This window comes from Myotis myotis, unplaced genomic scaffold, assembly GCF_014108235.1.
Source record: "Myotis myotis isolate mMyoMyo1 unplaced genomic scaffold, mMyoMyo1.p scaffold_m19_p_3, whole genome shotgun sequence".
Taxonomy (NCBI): domain Eukaryota; kingdom Metazoa; phylum Chordata; class Mammalia; order Chiroptera; family Vespertilionidae; genus Myotis; species Myotis myotis.
The window spans coordinates 37,793,575-37,810,247 of NW_023416335.1; the positions used below are offsets into that span (position 1 = coordinate 37,793,575).

The 16,673-nt window shown below is 50.9% G+C and overlaps 1 protein-coding gene across 1 annotated transcript; it reads left to right on the plus strand.

Annotated features, from left to right (window-relative positions):
• The first annotated feature begins 10,816 nt into the window (after positions 1–10,816).
• LOC118652030 (G-protein coupled receptor 183-like) lies at positions 10,817–16,187 on the plus strand. The gene is made up of 3 exons (XM_036301851.1): positions 10,817–11,176; positions 12,032–12,198; positions 15,055–16,187. Exon 3 carries the CDS (start codon positions 15,067–15,069, stop codon positions 16,123–16,125), a length of 1,059 nt encoding a protein of 352 aa, XP_036157744.1. The 5' UTR covers positions 10,817–11,176; positions 12,032–12,198; positions 15,055–15,066; the 3' UTR covers positions 16,126–16,187.
• The last annotated feature ends 486 nt before the right edge of the window (positions 16,188–16,673 follow it).

Sequence of the window (16,673 nt, forward strand, 5' to 3'; positions counted from 1 at the left end):
TGAGATAACTTTTTTAACACTGAAACCACTAACCTCCTGCTAGACGTTAGCCCTTTGGCCTGACTCGCCTGTGGCTCTCCTGCTCATGCGTGATTCCTACGTGAGCAGACCTCAGCTGACTGCAGGTGTGGGTCCTCTGACATCAGCAAGGAGCAGCTGGTGCTTCTGGGAAATTCTAGCTCCGCGGCCTTGCTCTTCTTATTGAGCGAGCAATGAGGTCACCAAGTAACCAATAACCCCTCCTGGGGTCAGGAGGCCTCTGAGCCTCCCCAGGGCATTTCTGTTGATGTCTGCTTTGTGGGGACAGAAAGAGAGGGTGCTGCCTCTGAAAGCCCATTGCAAAATCTATGGAGTGAGATCATTTTCTGGGGCGATCACAACAAAGCACCACCGGTTGGGGGGCTTACATGGTAGAGATTTATTTCCTCACAATTTATTTCCTCACCGTTCTGGAGATTAGAAGCCCCAAACCAAGGCATCAGCAGGGTTGGTTTCCTCTGTGGCGACTCTCCTGGCTGGTAGATGGTCTTCCCTCTGTGAGTGTCTGTGTCCTAATCTCTCCTTATAAAGACACCAATTGGATTGGATTAGGACCCACACCAAGGACCTCAATTTAATAACCGCTTTAAAGACCCCCCCCCCCCCATCTCCAAATACAGTCACATTCTGTGGCTCTGGGGATTAGAGCGTCAACAGATGAGTGTGGCAGGCTCGGAGCGTGGGGGAGAGGGGGAGACACAATGCAGCCCACAGCATCCTTGGAGGGAACAGAGATGGCGTGTTCTCTGTTACCCATGAGCCACCAGCCTAGGTCAGGCCCCGTGAGGAGGCAGCCTTCCCACCCACTGTGAGCCCAAAGCTGGGGGTTCCAGTGGGGATGCTCCCAGCCCTCTGTCCCCACTAACCTGGGACTCCTCCCTCCAGCTTGGACCACACTCGGAGGAAAGGGATCCCTAATCCAGGCAGCTGAGACACCTGCTATGACCCTCCAGCTCCTGCGGCAGCACCGCAACCCTGCAGGAGAGCAGGGATGGCGCACACCTGAGCAGCCAGGTGTGGGCACTTCACCTGCTCGGTGCTGTGAAGCAGTCCCATACCCGCTGGGGTTTCGGTGGGGGTTTTCCCAGGTCGAGTCGAGTGCAGGGCATCATGACGAGCTGGAGACACACACGCCAGGCAGGCAGGCAGAGGCAGGACTGCCTGTCTAGCCGCCCCATCGGCTGTGGAAGGATGTGGCTGGATCCACTCACCATTCAACAAACACAGGCAGGGGCCAGATCTGAGCCGGTACAGGTGCCTGGGACCCATCAGCAAACGGAGCAGACAACACCTGTGAGCTCGCGGAGCCTCCATGTCCATGTGGAGGAGGGAGGAGAGATGTGCTGCCCCCAGAGGTGCTTCCTGTGAAAATATCCACTTGGTCCTGGGGAACCGGGGACTCCCCGCCTCCTCCAGCCGAGGGCTTCTGGGTGGTTTCCTGTTTCAGCCCCACAGCCAGGGGAAATTCCTTTTTGCCCCTCTGAACTCTAAGCTGAGGTACACACACACTTGGTGAGGGATTTTTCTGGTGAAAGGAAAGTTTGATGTCCTTGTGCACACTTCTTAATATATCCTGGGAAAGACAGCTCAAATGTCAGTTCCCGTGAGAAACCCAGGCTGATCACACCCACCGGTATTTTGTGCTCTCTTAGCGCAGTACACCGCATCGCAGTTGTTTGTGTGCTTTCAGGCCCCCAAGTTCCCCGGGCAGGGCTCTGCCCTGCCTGCCTCTGCCCTGGGGGCCACCGGTGGCTTACAGATGTGCCGGACTGAATGACAACGCCAAAGGCCCAGGGGCACACCTCCACCTGGTGCTAGGGTCCTGTACTACCACTCTCTTTCTAATACCCACAGGTCCGTGACCACAGGATTAAAGTAGCAATGAGTTTAAACACTATTTTATTATTAGAAACAACTAAAGTGTGATATAAAAATTTCCGTCATTTTTCTCAGTATATGGCTAAACCGAAGTGGTTGTTGCCTGTGTTCCCAATAGAGGGAAATGCTCAATTTCAGTTAGAGGTTTGTGAAAATAGAGATGTAAATTTCTCCAAGAAAAAGGATCCCAGGATGATTAGAATGGACATTTCCCTGGTGGGGCATACCCAAGGGGACATTTCCTAACTCCTCTCCTCTGCCCCAGTGAAAACAGAAAGATGTAAAAATCTCCCATTTGAGTTCATGAACCCCAGAGTTCTATTTACAGGCTATTTGAAGGATCTACACACACTCAATTAAGAAACACCAGACTAGTCCTTTTGTCTCCCAGGCTGTACTACTTAGCCCTGTCATCGTGCAATTCCCAACCGGCTCGGGTGCAAGGTTCTGCCACCTCCTTAACCTTGCGGTGGCTTGGAGCCAGGTGCCCTCAGCTCCTACCCTGCACCTGCATGGTGTCTTCCAGCTGCAGACAGATGTGGCCCCTTTGCCTGCTCGCCAGTGGGTTCCAGTTGCACAAAAGCATCAATAGCTTGTAATGACAGCAAACATCCTTCAAGACTGCCTCTCCCCGTGGCTGGCCTCGGGTGCCCCGAAGCCAAGGTTTGCTTCCTTTTCTTTTTCTCCTTTCTCCCAAGCACTTCCTGGTCTCTCTGTTTTCCTCTTCTTCCTTTTCTCCCTCCTTTTCATTCCACAGACTCATCAGCTCTGCCTCCGTCCTGCCCATCCCAGCAGCGCAGGTTCATTGTCTATGTACACTGGTATATGATTTGCCGCAGAAAGAATGAAGTACTGATACACGCTATAACATGGGTGAACTTGGAAGACATTAAGCTAACTGGAAGAAACCAGTCACAAAAGCACAAATATTGCATGAGGTTCCTCAGGTAGTCAAGCTCATAAAGACTCGTAGTAGAATGCTGGTTGCCAGGGGCTGAGAGCAGGCGGGGAAGGGGAGTTATTGCTAAATGGGGACATGGTTTCTGTTTGGAAAGATGAAAAAAGTTCTGGAGCTGGATGGCGGGCGAATTTTTTTTCTTTAATAAAATAGGAGAAGTTGGCCTTCTCAGTCCTGTGACAAGCTGGCCTTATCTGTGTCTCCATTAGGCCTTCTCTGTGGGGTCAGCATCAGGGCACTGGTGGAGGATGTGAGGACAGTAGCTACACCCTCCTGGTAGCTATTGTCCTCAAGAGAGGAGAGGAGGTCCGCACGGGGCTGTTGGCAGAGGACCAGGATTCCACTTCTGGAAAGGAAGACACGGAACCCTCCATCCTTGTGCAGTCAGGTCATTACTTTGGGTGCCCAGTGACCTTAGTGTGCAGTCACCCCTGACTTCGATCTTGGCTGTACTTTGGAATTATCTGGAGGACTGAAAAGCTCCTGGTGCCTAATCTGCACTGGGGATTCTCATATTTGGTCCAGGGGGGAGAGGGGGTTTGTTGATATGTAGCCCTAAGGCTGTCTCTCCAAATTCAGGGTTCTTCTATTCTTCTATTACAGCCCCCCCCCCCAACCAAGATGCTATCTAGTCTGGCACTACCAACTTATGCACCTGATATTTGAAACAGAGGAGAGGTTTTTTGACATTTCACCCAACTGGTTTCTGCTCATCGCTCTATCCCACTGCGATCTTATTGAGCCTTTCCCACCCAGTGTACACTTTCCAGCTCACTATTGTCATGGCGGGACGCTCTCTCCGCTTTCCAGGCACGAAGTCTCTCTTGGGCCAACTTCCCTTTCAGCTGAGTCCTTGAAGGAAGGAGTGGTTTCTACATGATTGAAAATACCTTTTTCCTCTCTGGATAAGAAACCAAGAGAGGAACACCATTCAGCAATAGAAGGAGACAAACATGCATGTTACAACATGAACCTCAAAAACATGACGCTCAGTGAAAGCAGCCTGATGTCAAAGGCACACATTGTATGATTCAATTTCTATGAAACACCCAGAAAAGGCAAATCTACGTAGAAGGAGCAGATTACGGGCCCGCTGGATCTGGGTGGAATGAGAGGTGACTGCCAATGAACACAGGGTCTTTTGGGGGTAATGGGGATATATTCTAGAATTGGATTGTGCGGATGGTTGCACAGCTCTAAAAATCACTGAACCACACGCAGATAGGTTGCATTCCAGCGAGTGTAAATCACCCCTCCATGGAGTAGAGCAGCCAGACTAGTCTTGAGTCCTCCTTAGAATGGATGTTCTTTGAGAACGTTAGACGAGTGAGGGTTGAACACTTTGAGTGGACGGTGAAGTTTATGGTCTCAAACAGCTCAGCTTTAGCTCCTCAATCAGCTGAAGGAAAGCCCTACGGCAACCGTACCCACCTTCTCTTTACACTGGGTTCGAGCTCTCCCTCTGTGCCCAGTCACCTTGGTAGAGGCCTCCCCCTGGGAGAGGACCCTCTCCTGTGGGGCTTTGGGTGTTTCAGAACTGCTTGGTTCTTGCTGATAACTGGCTCCCTCACCCCCCTCTCCCTCCCTTAGATTCTCTCCTTTCTCCCCAGCATCTCCTCTTCCCTTCCTTTCCCTTCCCCATCTCCCCTCCCTCCTTCCTTTCTCAACCTCCCCTTTCTGCTTCCCTTCCTTCTCCCTTTCACCCTCTCCCTTTACCCTTGCACCCCCTCTTCTCTCTTCTTCCTCCTCTCCACTTTCCTCCTCCCCTCCCACCTCTCCTTTCCCACATAATGAATAGGGCACCATTTCCAGTGCAGACACTGTGTCAGAAGGTAGACATTCAAGGATGAGCAAAACCAACCTGGATGGACTTGTCTTCAGAGTTCACAGTTTGTTGGGGGAGCGTGATATTAACCAGATCACACAAATTAAAGCTGACTTACAACACATCAGGTGTTTGAAGGGCCCATCATGCAACAGGGAGTTCTAATTTAGAGGGGTCCTTGAAGTGCACTTCGCCAACCCAGGTGATACTGAGGTGGGGGCTTGAAGGGTGAGAGAAGCTTCAGGTGAGGAGTAGAGAGCAGGCTCTGGGTGGCAGAGCTGCAGCTGGGAGGACTGAAAGGTGGTCAGCGAGTGAAGTGGGGAAGCAGAGAGGGGGAAGTCTGCCCCCGAAATACTCTCCATGGCCTGACCTTTTGGCCCTTTCCACCAAAGTCAGCCTCCAAGGAAAGTTACACACCGTAAAAACATTGCTATGCAGGTGCAGCCTCAAGATGCATATTTTCATTTCCCTTCCCTCCTGCTGTGTCTACCTGGTCAAAGTGCTAGCTCATAGGCTGTGGGTGGGTTTTATGCTAAGATGTTGGGAAGACATTGTTGAGTTTTGCACTTGGGTGAGACACAACCTAATTGATGTGAAACACCATTGGCTGGTGAGAAGCTAATGCCTCGGGGGTCCATCAGTTGCCCTGCGTTGAACTTAGGTTCAAGACAGGGCAGATCCCCTCCTTCCAGGGACTCTCAGTGGAGGGTGGTGCCAGGCTGGAGCTGGATCTTGGTGTCCTAGGCCAGACACTAGACTTTAGCCCTAGTTTTGAGGGGCTACATAAGAGGCTGGGGGTGAGGCACTGTTGGTGTAGGGAAGGGCCATCTGAAAAGCCCCATCAAGGCCCTAGATTTAGAGGCAAGCAGGTGTTCAGAACACACTTCCTCCTCCCCCAGCCCTCCCTCCCCACTGTGTCCCCTTCTATTTATAGTGCTTCCTTTCCTGATCTCTGCACTTGAAAAGTGCTTAAAACACACCAAAGAGAAAAGATAATTCTGAAAAATGTCAAACCACAGGTCCTTTCCCTGCTCTTCTTTTAAATTTCTAGGTTTGTACTATTCCTGGTTGACCCTAAAGTAAATAGGGTCAAATGGGGTGCCCAGGGTTTGATAGGTACAGAAGGTGCCAATTATTGGGTTCTGGCCCCTTCTGCAGCCTTCTGGGCAGGGACCCTGAGATCCTTTCTCACCGATAAAATGTGGGGCCACAAAGATATGGCCCCAGAATCTAGCCTATAAGTTTGAAAAGATTGGCAGCAAAGATAATGAGATGGGAGTCGGAAAATACTCTGAATTGGAAGCTAGGATGTCATGGTCTAGTTAAAGCTACGTCTGGAAACATCACTTTACATTTTTTAGTATATTTTCCACTCTGTAAATTGAAAGAGTTGGACTAGACCGATGTTTTACAAACTTTTTTTTTGACTCAAAGTACATACACTGCAACAAAAGTTCCACAAAATCGTATTTATGCTTACTGATGCATTTTCTTTTTTATTGTTTCATTTTCTATTCTATTTCACTTTTTAAAAAATATTCTGATCATGACCTACTAAAATACTTTCAAAATCTACTATGCATGCTTGAAATGTATGTATGTTCCACCATAATACAAAATTTTAAAAACTACTGTAAATTTCAATCCAATGGTTGAAAAATACTGGACTACCCAATATCTAGTATACTCCAATATTATTTTAAAAATTTAATTGTTGCAATCACTGAAGACAAGTGTCTCATTGATAAAAATGTTAAGATTACATTTTTTTCTCAGATAATTACAATTTTTTTTCTCCGTTGCCCTTCTTTTCTCATTGAAATATCAACTAATTGTAGTATCAACTAAAGCTGAACACGTACATACCTTGAAGTCCAATAATTCTGCCCTGGGCATTTCATTTCTCAATGGAAATGAATACATATTAGTATATTCACCAAATGATGTGCTCAGCAATGTTCATAGCAGCACTATAGCCTCAGATGGGATACAACTCAGATGTTAATCATCAGGAAAATAAACAAATAAGGGCTGGTCCATCCACACAAAGGAATGTGTACAGCAATGAGGGTGAAAGAACTGTCACTATTAACTGTAACTGTAACTATATTAGTGAGTCTCACCAAAATAATGTTGAACAAAAGAAATCAGAGCTGAAAGGACATATACCATGTGATTTCATTTATATAAAGTTCAAAACCAGGCAAAAGTAATCTACGTGATAGAACTTTGGGAGGTGGTGACAGGAAGGGGCTTCTGGGGGGGCACAGAAGGGGCTTCTGGTTTTTGATCTGGGTGCTAATTCCATGGGTGTGTTTACTGTATGAAAATGCATTGAGTTTATGATCTGGTCGCTTTTCTGTAAGTACCTTGTATTTCAATAATAAAAAAAAGCTTACTAACAGAACAACTAAGGGTTCAGGAGATACTCGTTTTGGGTTCAACCTCTGCAATAAGTAACCTTTAGAAAGAAGAATGCACGCATTCATTCCAAACACACATCGGTTCATGGTGACTGAGCCAGGTGCTGTGCAGGGGAGGAATTTGGGTCTACGAGAAAGTTGAACACAGTTGATTACAAAGTCATCTCATTTTGTTGATTCTGTGCTTTTTCAGCTGTAGGCTCATCAGTGTAGTCAGACTGCACAGTAGGGTCACAGGTGGGCATTGACCAGGGTTGGGGATTGAGTGGCGCCCAGGGAATCTCCCTAGGAGTTGCTTTTCTGACTAAATCTCTCCTGGGGGCATTTTCTTGTGAAATTTTTGCAAACTATCTTCATGCCTGAACTACCCATTTGGCATTTCCCTTGCATTCTTGGTTAATGTGCAGGCATATATGTCCTGCTCCCACAATCTGAAGAGAGGGTGTATTTTTCTCTTGGATCATCAGCTGTGCCCAGCACAGTGTCTTGAGCATGAAGGTGCTTAAATAAGAGTTATTGACTGAAAGAGAGAAAGAAGTAATTTAATCAAATTTCAACTTCCTCTTGAAGGAAGATCATAGAAAAGGAAAATACGGTTGGTTCTAGCTAACTGAGGTTTTGCTTACGTTCTCATTGTTCATGAGATGGAGTGGGAGGCACCCACACCTTCTTTTTCTTGAAGAGCATTTGCGTGGGAGGCTGTAGGCTGGTCCAGGCTTTGGGACCGTCTCAGGCTGCCTGTATGACTTGGGATGACTCACTTCACTCACCTCTCGGGGCCTCAGCTTCCTCGTCTGCAATGTGGGAAGGCTGGGCAGGAGCTTCTATTGGGCTCCTCTGTTTGGTGACTCGATGAGGTCATGGAAAATAGAAGGGATGGCTTTTCAACCCTAGCTGTCGTCTTCACATTCAGCGTCATGTGGCCCTCAGTGACCTGCAGACATCCCAACTCCCAACTCAAACAAAAATGTCCTGTGAATGTCTTAGACCAGGGGCCGGCAAACCGCGGCTCTCGAGCCACATGCGGCTCTTTGGCCCATTGAGTGTGGCTCTTCCACAAAATACCACGTGCGGGCGCGCATGTACAGTGCGATTGAAACTTCGTGGCCCATGCGCAGAAGTCGGTATTCGGCCTGGGCGAGTCTATTTTGAAGAAGTGGTGTTAGAAGAAGTGGGGGGTGTCGGTCGGTGGGGCGAGGGGAGACGCGGCGCAGGGGGGCTGCGGGATACACAGCCCGCGATTCATGCATGAGTTGAGCGAGCCGGTCAGCCAGCAGTCTCATGTGCAGTGGTTAGTGCTAGTCATGTCCTCAAATCGCGCGCGGGTGACAAAAGTACCTACTCGAAGCATAAAGTTACCTGTATTTTTCCAACCAGCTGCAAATCCTACAGGTATTTTTGTCATCAATTTAGGAATTGTAATTCTTTTGTGTTGGTGGCTTTATTACTATAAAATGAAACATTTTTTTTAGGTGCCCTGTTTGACATGGCTACAAAGAAGAAGCAAACTACCTATGTAGTTTAAGTTTAAAAAATCTGGCTCTCAAAAGAAATTTCAATCATTGTACTGTTGATATGTGGCTCTGTTGACTAATGAGTTTGCCGACCACTGTCTTAGACTATGTTGCATCCCTTCCCCCATGGGTAATACAGGGAATGCTTCTGATGAGATGAGCCAATAGGACAGTGATGGCGAACCTATGACATGCGTGTCAGAGGTGACACGCGAACTCATTTTTTTGGTTGATTTTTCTTTGTTAAATGACATTTAAATATAGAAAATAAATATCAAAAATATAAGTCTTTGTTTTACTATGGTTGCAAATATCAAAAAATGTCTATATGTGACACGGCACCAGAGTTAAGTTAGAGTTTTTCAAAATGCTGACACGCTGAGCTCAAAAGGTTCGCCATCACTGCAATAGGAGCTGTGGTAGGCAGGCTTAGAATAGCAGCACCTCGCCACTGCTCCTGTGTTCAAAGATCACTTACTAAGCACCTCTTCCATGCCAAGGCCTGTGTCAGCCCCTAGAGCAGCGGTTCTCAACCTTCCTAATGCCGCGACCCTTTAATACAGTTCCTCATGTTGTGGTGACCCCCAACCATAAAATTATTTTCGTTGCTACTTTGTAACTGTAATTTTGCTACTGTTATGAATCGTAATGTAAATATCTGATATGCAGGATGTATTTTCATTGTTACAAACTGAACATAATTAAAGCATAGTGATTAATCACAAAAACAATATGTAATTATATATGTGTTTTCTGATGGTCTTAGGCGACCCCTGTGAAAGGGTTGTTCGACCCCCAAAGAGGTTGTGACCCACAGGTTGAGAACCGCTGCCCTAGAGAGACTAAAATTTACGAAAGCTCATCATGTCTCGCAATGGCTCACAATCCAACAAATGGTATCATTTATAGTGGACACTAATATAGAGATGTGTAGGGTACCGGGGAGGTCAGACGATGAGCATCTATGTATATGAAATGGGGGGGATGGGAGCAGTCAAGGTAGGCTGCCTGGAGGAGAGGTGCCAGAGCTGTCTTGACTGAGGATGATTTAAACCCACTTGGCATGGGACAGGTGGGAGGGGGGAAACACGTTTCAGGCAAAGAGAGTAGCAAATGCCAGGTCATGGAATTAGGGTCGTGCTCTAGAGAAATGTAGGGCCACTGTATATTTTAGCAAACTCATTCTCACCATGGGATGGAGAACGTAGAGTGGATTGGAGTGTTAAGGTCGAGAGCCAGGACTGGGGACGAGAAGCTGTGGTTGGCTTGCTGGAGAGAGATGGCAAAGCCTACTCTATGGCCACTGCCTCAAGCATGTTGTAGAGGAGACTTGGGGGTGGATGGCACATTGAGGGAGAGCAAGGGCGGCTTGCAGGATGGCCGGGGGGGTGGGGGGGGTGGGGGGGGTGGGGCGGGGCAGTATTTGTAGAGATGGGCCTATCCAGGAGGTGGAATGGGTCTGAGGAGTTAAACACATTGGCCTGATCCTGTGTGCCGAGGCGGTCACCAGTGGCTAGCTGGACACATGAGTCCTGGGAGGGAGAGACCGACGCATTTAGTGGTGTCTTTGGTTTGCCAGTGTTTCTCCCCAGCACATAGCAGGATTTCACTTCCTTGTCTTCTTGAACTTCAACGTGGCCATGTGACTTGTGTGGGTCAATGAAATGTGAGTGAAAGTGACACAAGGATCAAGGGCACGGCTCCCCGCTCTTTCCCTTTGCGTCAGTGGCGGGATCTGTTTGGCAAATTGTTCCCCATCCTACGTCTTCATCACTGGGAAGCCTCCCTGACTGCCGCACTCAGGACTCGGAAGAGCCTCCTCCCGGGTGTTCCCTTAAGGCCCTGAACCCACTCTCCCTGCGCGTCTGTCTCTCCACAGAGGTCTCCCCCGTCCGCTTATCAGAAGGAAGGGTTTGTCACTGTGGTGTCCCTCGCTACTTCTGGAAGTTCAGGGTAATGTGGACATTTGCTAGGGGTGAGCGAATAAATATGTTTTAGTCAAGTGTCCAGAAGTCCTAGTAATGATTCAAAAATTTTTTTGAAAAAGGAAACAAATACATCTGTACCCTTTCTCAATCCTTTTCTTCCTCATTTTTAAAAAAGGCGGGGGGGTGGGGGATGCATTATCTTTACAGAGCCCTGGACGGCTGTACCCTGAACAAAACCGCACCAGGCTACACGGCGGACACTCGGGGCTGAAGATGCTCCCGGAACACAGGCGTGCAAGCCACAGAGATGAGATAGGGTGTCACCTCTGCTTTCTCTGGCAGACACAGCTGGTGTCAGAAGTCAGTGCCCTGCGAAGCTGCTCCCAGGGCAACACCCAGGGTGGTCACCAAGCTCAGAAGCAGCTGCAGCCGCAGGGGCTCCACCCACCCCAGGAGGAGCAGCCTCTGGGTCTCACCTTTCACTAGGTGAACCCTACATGTCCTGGGGACACGGAGGAAGGTTCCCCTCGGGTTTGGGAAGCGTGCATGTCAGGCAGCTCTGGAAGCTGCATTAGCTCTTCCTTCTGGGGGTGCTGGGAGGGAAGTGAATGGTAAGTTTCTGGTGAGAAAGGGCTTCTTTACAAAACTTCTCTCCAATAGATCAGGAGCTTTGGGGGGCATCTTTCAGGACCCGATGTATACTTGGGGAACGTTGGGTCCTGTGGCCTTCGTCAATGGGAGGCCGAGGAGGGGAGCGTGCTGAGCCACACGGTGGCCTGGGGGAAACTGAGGCCCGTGGGATGCCATGCTGCAGCACAGGGGTGGGGGGAGTGGTTCAGGCCGGGCTGGAGAGCTGGCTGCTGACGGAAGCGGGCCTCACCAGGTGATCAGAGAAAGCCCGGGGGGACTATTAGGAGCGAGGCTCAGTCCCAGTCCCAGGATGGGCTCGATGCCTCATTGATTAGCCAGGTGTGGTGGAGAAAACCCTTCTCTGGGAAACGAGAGGGAGAGAAGAGCTGGGACCATCCAGCTGCCCAGCCCCGCCTAGGGCAGCCCTCGGACTGCCGTCCACCAGAACCGCAGATGTGGCTCCATTAAGGCCCCAAATCCAGGAGACTCTGAGCCAGGCTGTCTCCCCTCCACTTTCCTACAGGAGCTGAGCTTATCACAGTCCCCACAGGGCACCTCTCGCTCCCTGGCCCTCGCTCCAGGCGCGGGGCTTGGGGGGTGAGAGGGGAGAATGGTGGCTGCTTGGTAGTCATGTCTATGGTCTAAACCCCAGCCTTTGTGTGTGGGGCACAGAAAGAGAACAGAAAGAGGCTTCCCAGAGCGACTCCCCTCCCTCCCTTGTTCTTGGGAGCCACGGGGGCCAGGCCTGGTTGGGAGGTCTTGTGGCTGATTGTGCACGTCCTGTGGCAGGAAGATTATACCCTGTTTTGTTTCCTTTTTTTTTTTTTTTTTTTCAGCAGGGGTGGGTGAAGCCCCAAGAGTGCGGATTCCAGTGTGGTGAACTGATTCCATTCCTGCAGAGCGGAGGGTGCAGGCACCATCACCGAGGAAGGCAGCTGGCCACCGGCCACGGCTCTGCGGCTCACTGCGCGTGCCCTTGGTGAGCCAGGTTCGTGGACCACAGGTGAGTGTCCTCAGGGCAGGAGACAGGCTCGGAGAGAAAGGCTCAGGTTGTAGCTGCTCTTCACAGGCCCTCTTCCTGCATCTGTTGTCAGGGGGTGGAACATCCCTGCCGGCCCCAGCTCCCCGGCCAGGGGTCCCTGCCACTCCTGTCTGGGCAGAAGGCCAGGCCAGGCCAGAGGGATCGAAGGCCAGCGTCAGCCTCAAGGAAAAACTGCTGATAGGCCCAGGCTGGCTCCCTTGGGTCAGATGCCAGGGTGACCTTTAGAACCTTCTGGAAGCAGTGCAGATGAGAGGTGTGAGGGCCCGAGAGTGTGCCCCTCTCTCTCTCGAGCTCCAAGTTTGGGTCTGATCTGCCCAGACTGACTCTGGGGGCTTGATAGTCACATTTATGGTCTAAATCCCAGCCCGTGGAGGACACAGAGATAGGACAGAAGGAAATAGTCACAACTAGACTGACAGTGCGACAGCACCTGCGCACTCCCCGGGGTGTGGAGGTGACTTCTCTGTGGGTGTCTCTGGGAAGGGGGGGCATGGCTGCCAGCAGGACCCAAGGTCCAGAGCACTTGTTTTGTGCCAAAGACCAAAAAAGGAGGCCCAGGCCCGGCCGCAGCATCCTGGGTGCTGATGCCGCAGAGGTTCACTGCGGAGGGTTCGCTGGGAGAGGCTCACCTGAGAGTTGCCATCAAGTGCCTCCAAGCCTGGAGGGGCTCACAACGTTTTCAGAGGCTTCAGAGAGGAGGTGGCCCTTAGCAGGGCCAAGGGGTTGTGAGCTGTGCCAGGCAGCGAAGGGAGGGCTCAGGCATCCTCGCTGAGGAAGTGACTGCGGTGAGCCCCCAGACCCTTGGGCTGAGGGCCAGGCCGAGCCAGGCTGCCCGGTGCTGTGTCCTGGGAAGAGGCCGGGAAAGTCAGGAAGCGGGGACAATGGCCAAGGGCCAGGGTCACCTCGGGAGCCAGTCCATGCTTGTGGACAAATAGGGAAAGGGACACACTACTTCTAACCAGGGGTCTCATAGCCGCTCCGTGACTGAAGAAGTTGATTCTAGAGCAGTGGTTCTCAACCTTGGCTGCACATTAGAATCACCTGGGAATCTTTTTTAAATCCTGATTTCTGGGCCCCATCCTCTGGAAATTCTGTTTCCTTGTTCTGGGGTGGGGCCACAACATCAGTAACAAAGAAACAGAATTTCCGGAGGATGGGGCCCAGAAATCAGGATTTTAGAAAGATTCCCAGGTGATTCTAATGTGCAGCCAAGGTTGAGAACCACTGTTCTAGAAGGTGAGTTGAGCTGTGGCTGGGACCCTCCTGAGCTCAATTTGCCCATGAGACGATGCTCCTTGCCCTGCTGGGACGCGGGCTCCTGCAAGACTCCCCCTCCCCACAGCCCCCACCTCAACACGGTGCCCTGGAAGCTCAGGTGGCCTGAGGGCCGGATTGTTCAGGGAAGGAGGGGAGGATAAGAGCCTCAGACCCTGAGTAGTGATTTCAGAAGTGAGGAGAGTGGTCACCCTCGAGTGGGGCGGGGCTGGTGCAGGAGAGCTTCTGGGGGCTGATGAGGTAAGTGTCCTAGTCGGGGTGCTAATCACGGGGCGTGTTCACTGTGTGAAAATCGTCAAGCTGCACTGTTGCGATTTGCATACGTGTTTGCGTGTATGTGTTGGATTTTAAACGGCTGCAAATTCTTTCACGTTCCTGCTATGAGAAGTCGCAGCTCTGTCCCTTCTCCTGATTCAGGGTGGGCTCGTGACTCCCTTGTAACCGACAGAGGGAGGTGGGAGAGATGATGTGGGCTAGGTTAGAGGAGGCGGCGCAGTGCGCCGATGGAAAATTTGAGGTTCCATAAGGCCAACAGATCAGGAGGCAATTGCCGTTGAAAAAGAGGGTTTGTTTTAGAGATTCCAAGAAGAAGGGGCACACCACATCACAGGGGGGCCCACAGGAAGCTCTGGGTCGGCTGGGAGGCAGAGGGAGAGGGGCGGAAGTGAGGGCGAGGGCCTTTATTGTGGTTTCTGTGGAAAGGAACAGGCAAGGCGGGGTAGGCAGGTGTAGGATTGGCTAGTTTGAATAATTTCATAGGCTCTGGGACACACAGGCTGCTCCTGGGCACCTGGCACCTTGGCCCTGGGGTGATTAGGACGGGGCAGGGGGGATTGTATAGTGGCCTAGAGTGTAAGAGTCCAACAAAGAGCTGGCTGAGGTGTGGCTCTGGACTGGTTCGTCGGGATTTGAAAGACACACTCAAGGAACTGGCTAACCCAGGGAGGGGCAGTCCCTGCAGAGTCAGCAAGGCAGCACGGGGTCACTGCATCAGAACACAGAAAATAAAAGATGTGGTTAATACATGGAGGGTCTACCCAGCCACTGGGTTGCTTTCTTTTGGAGCCTCCAGCTGCTGTGTGAGAATCTAATTCCTTTCTGGCTGCCATGCTGAGAGGAAGCCTGGCCCAGGAGCCCACGCACAGGTGCCTTCGTTGACGGCCCCAGCTGAGGCTCCAGGCCAAAGCCAGCATTACCTGCCACCTCCTGAATGAAGTCCCCTCTAGATGGCCCCAGCCTCTGCCCTTGACTCTTCCCAGCTGAGGCTCCCAATGTTGAGGAGCAGAGGAAAGCCATTCTCACAGTGTCCTGATCAAAATCTGCTGTGAGCATAATAAGTTTGTTTTAAGCAGCTACATTTCAGGGGTAATTTGTTACGCAGCAATAGTAACTGGAACAGTGCGTTACACTTCAAGAAAAAGTTTACTTAAAAAGACACGTTTTTTGTGTGCATGTTGCCTTGGCAAACTATTAATTATTGCCATATAGAGCTGTCACCCCACAGATTCAGTATCACAGTTTACTTATTTTTGTCTCCCTGAGGACCTCTCTGACATGGCTTCCAGCACAGACACCCCAAGCAGCATCTCCCACAATACCAGCTTCTGCCTTCCTCATCACCTACCCCGGGAAGCCAGTGTGATACTCTGTCTGTTCTACACAGTCCTCCTGGTCTTCAGCACCCTGGGAAATACACTTGCCCTCTTCCTTGCCTGTCAAAAGGACAAGAAGATCAACTCAACCGGAGTCTACTTGGTCCACCTGGCAGTGTCCGACCTTCTGTTCACACTGGCTCTGCCTGGGAAGATCACCTACTACGCGCTGGACTTTAGCTGGCCTTTCGGGGAAGGGCTCTGCAGGCTGACGGCGTTCATATTCTACATGAACACCTATGGGGGGATCTACCTCATGACATGCGTGAGCGTGGACCGCTACCTGGCTGTGGTCCGCACCCACCAGCGCCCCCGGCTCCGCAGTGCCAACCGAGCAAGGCTGGTCTGCATGGCCGTCTGGGCCCTGGCGGGCCTGCAGACGGTGCCCCTGCTCTTCATAACCATGACTGGGCCTGTGGCAGGCAAGGTCACCTGCATGGAGTATGCCAGCGTTGAGAAGGTCTTCAGGCTGTCCCTCATCATTCTGGGGGCTTGTGTCGTGAGCTTCTGGGGGCCACTGGGGGTCATGCTATTTTGTTACGTGAAGATCACAGTGAAACTGTGCAGGACGGCCCGGGACAACCCTCTGACAAGTGAGAAAGGGCACCACCGGCGGGCCTGCCTGCTCACGCTGGTGGTGCTGGTTGCTGTGGTGCTGTGCTTCAGCCCCTACCACCTCAACATCGCCCAGTTCATGGTGAGGCAGATGCTCTACCTGCCATCCTGCCCCGAGCAGAGTGCCTTCAAAGTGTCCCTGCAGCTCACCGTGTCCCTCATGAACATGAACTGCGCCATCGACCCCCTCATTTACTTCTTTGCATCTACACGTTACAGGGAATGGCTCCTCGGCATTTTAAAACTCAGAGTGTCAGCATCCTCTTCTTCCCCGACGAGAACTTCCTCAGAAACACAAAGTACCACCAGGCTGGAGGCTCCGCCCTTAGAGGAGAATGAAGTCTAATGGCTCTAAAACTGCATCCAGGGAGCAGTTCGGGGTTGGGGGCCTGATGTGTATATAATGTGTGTGTGTGTGTGTGGGGGGGGGGGGGGTGGCGGGGGGAGTGGGAGGGTTCTTTAAGGAAAAAAAATAGCCCTGGCTGTTTTGGTTCAGAGGTTGGAGTGTTGGCCTGTGGACTGAAGGGTCTTGGGTTTGATTCTGGTCTAGGGCATGTACTTGGGTTGCAACCAATTGATGTGTCTCTCTCACATCAATGTTTCTCTCTCTGTGTCTCCCCCCCTTCCCTTCCACTCTCTCTAAAAATTAATGGAAAAATATATCCTTGGATGAGGATTAAAAAAATAATCCTATCTAATAAAAGAGAAACATGGTAATTGGCGTACGACCGCTACCCTTCCCATTGGCTAATCAGCAAGATATGCAAATTAACTGCCAGCCAAGATGGCGGCCAGCAGCCAGGCAGCTTAAACTGAACATGAGGCTTGCTTGCTTCAGTGACGGAGGACTCCAATATTCCCCGCCTGCCACTGCAGGCCTCTGAGCCTGCAGTT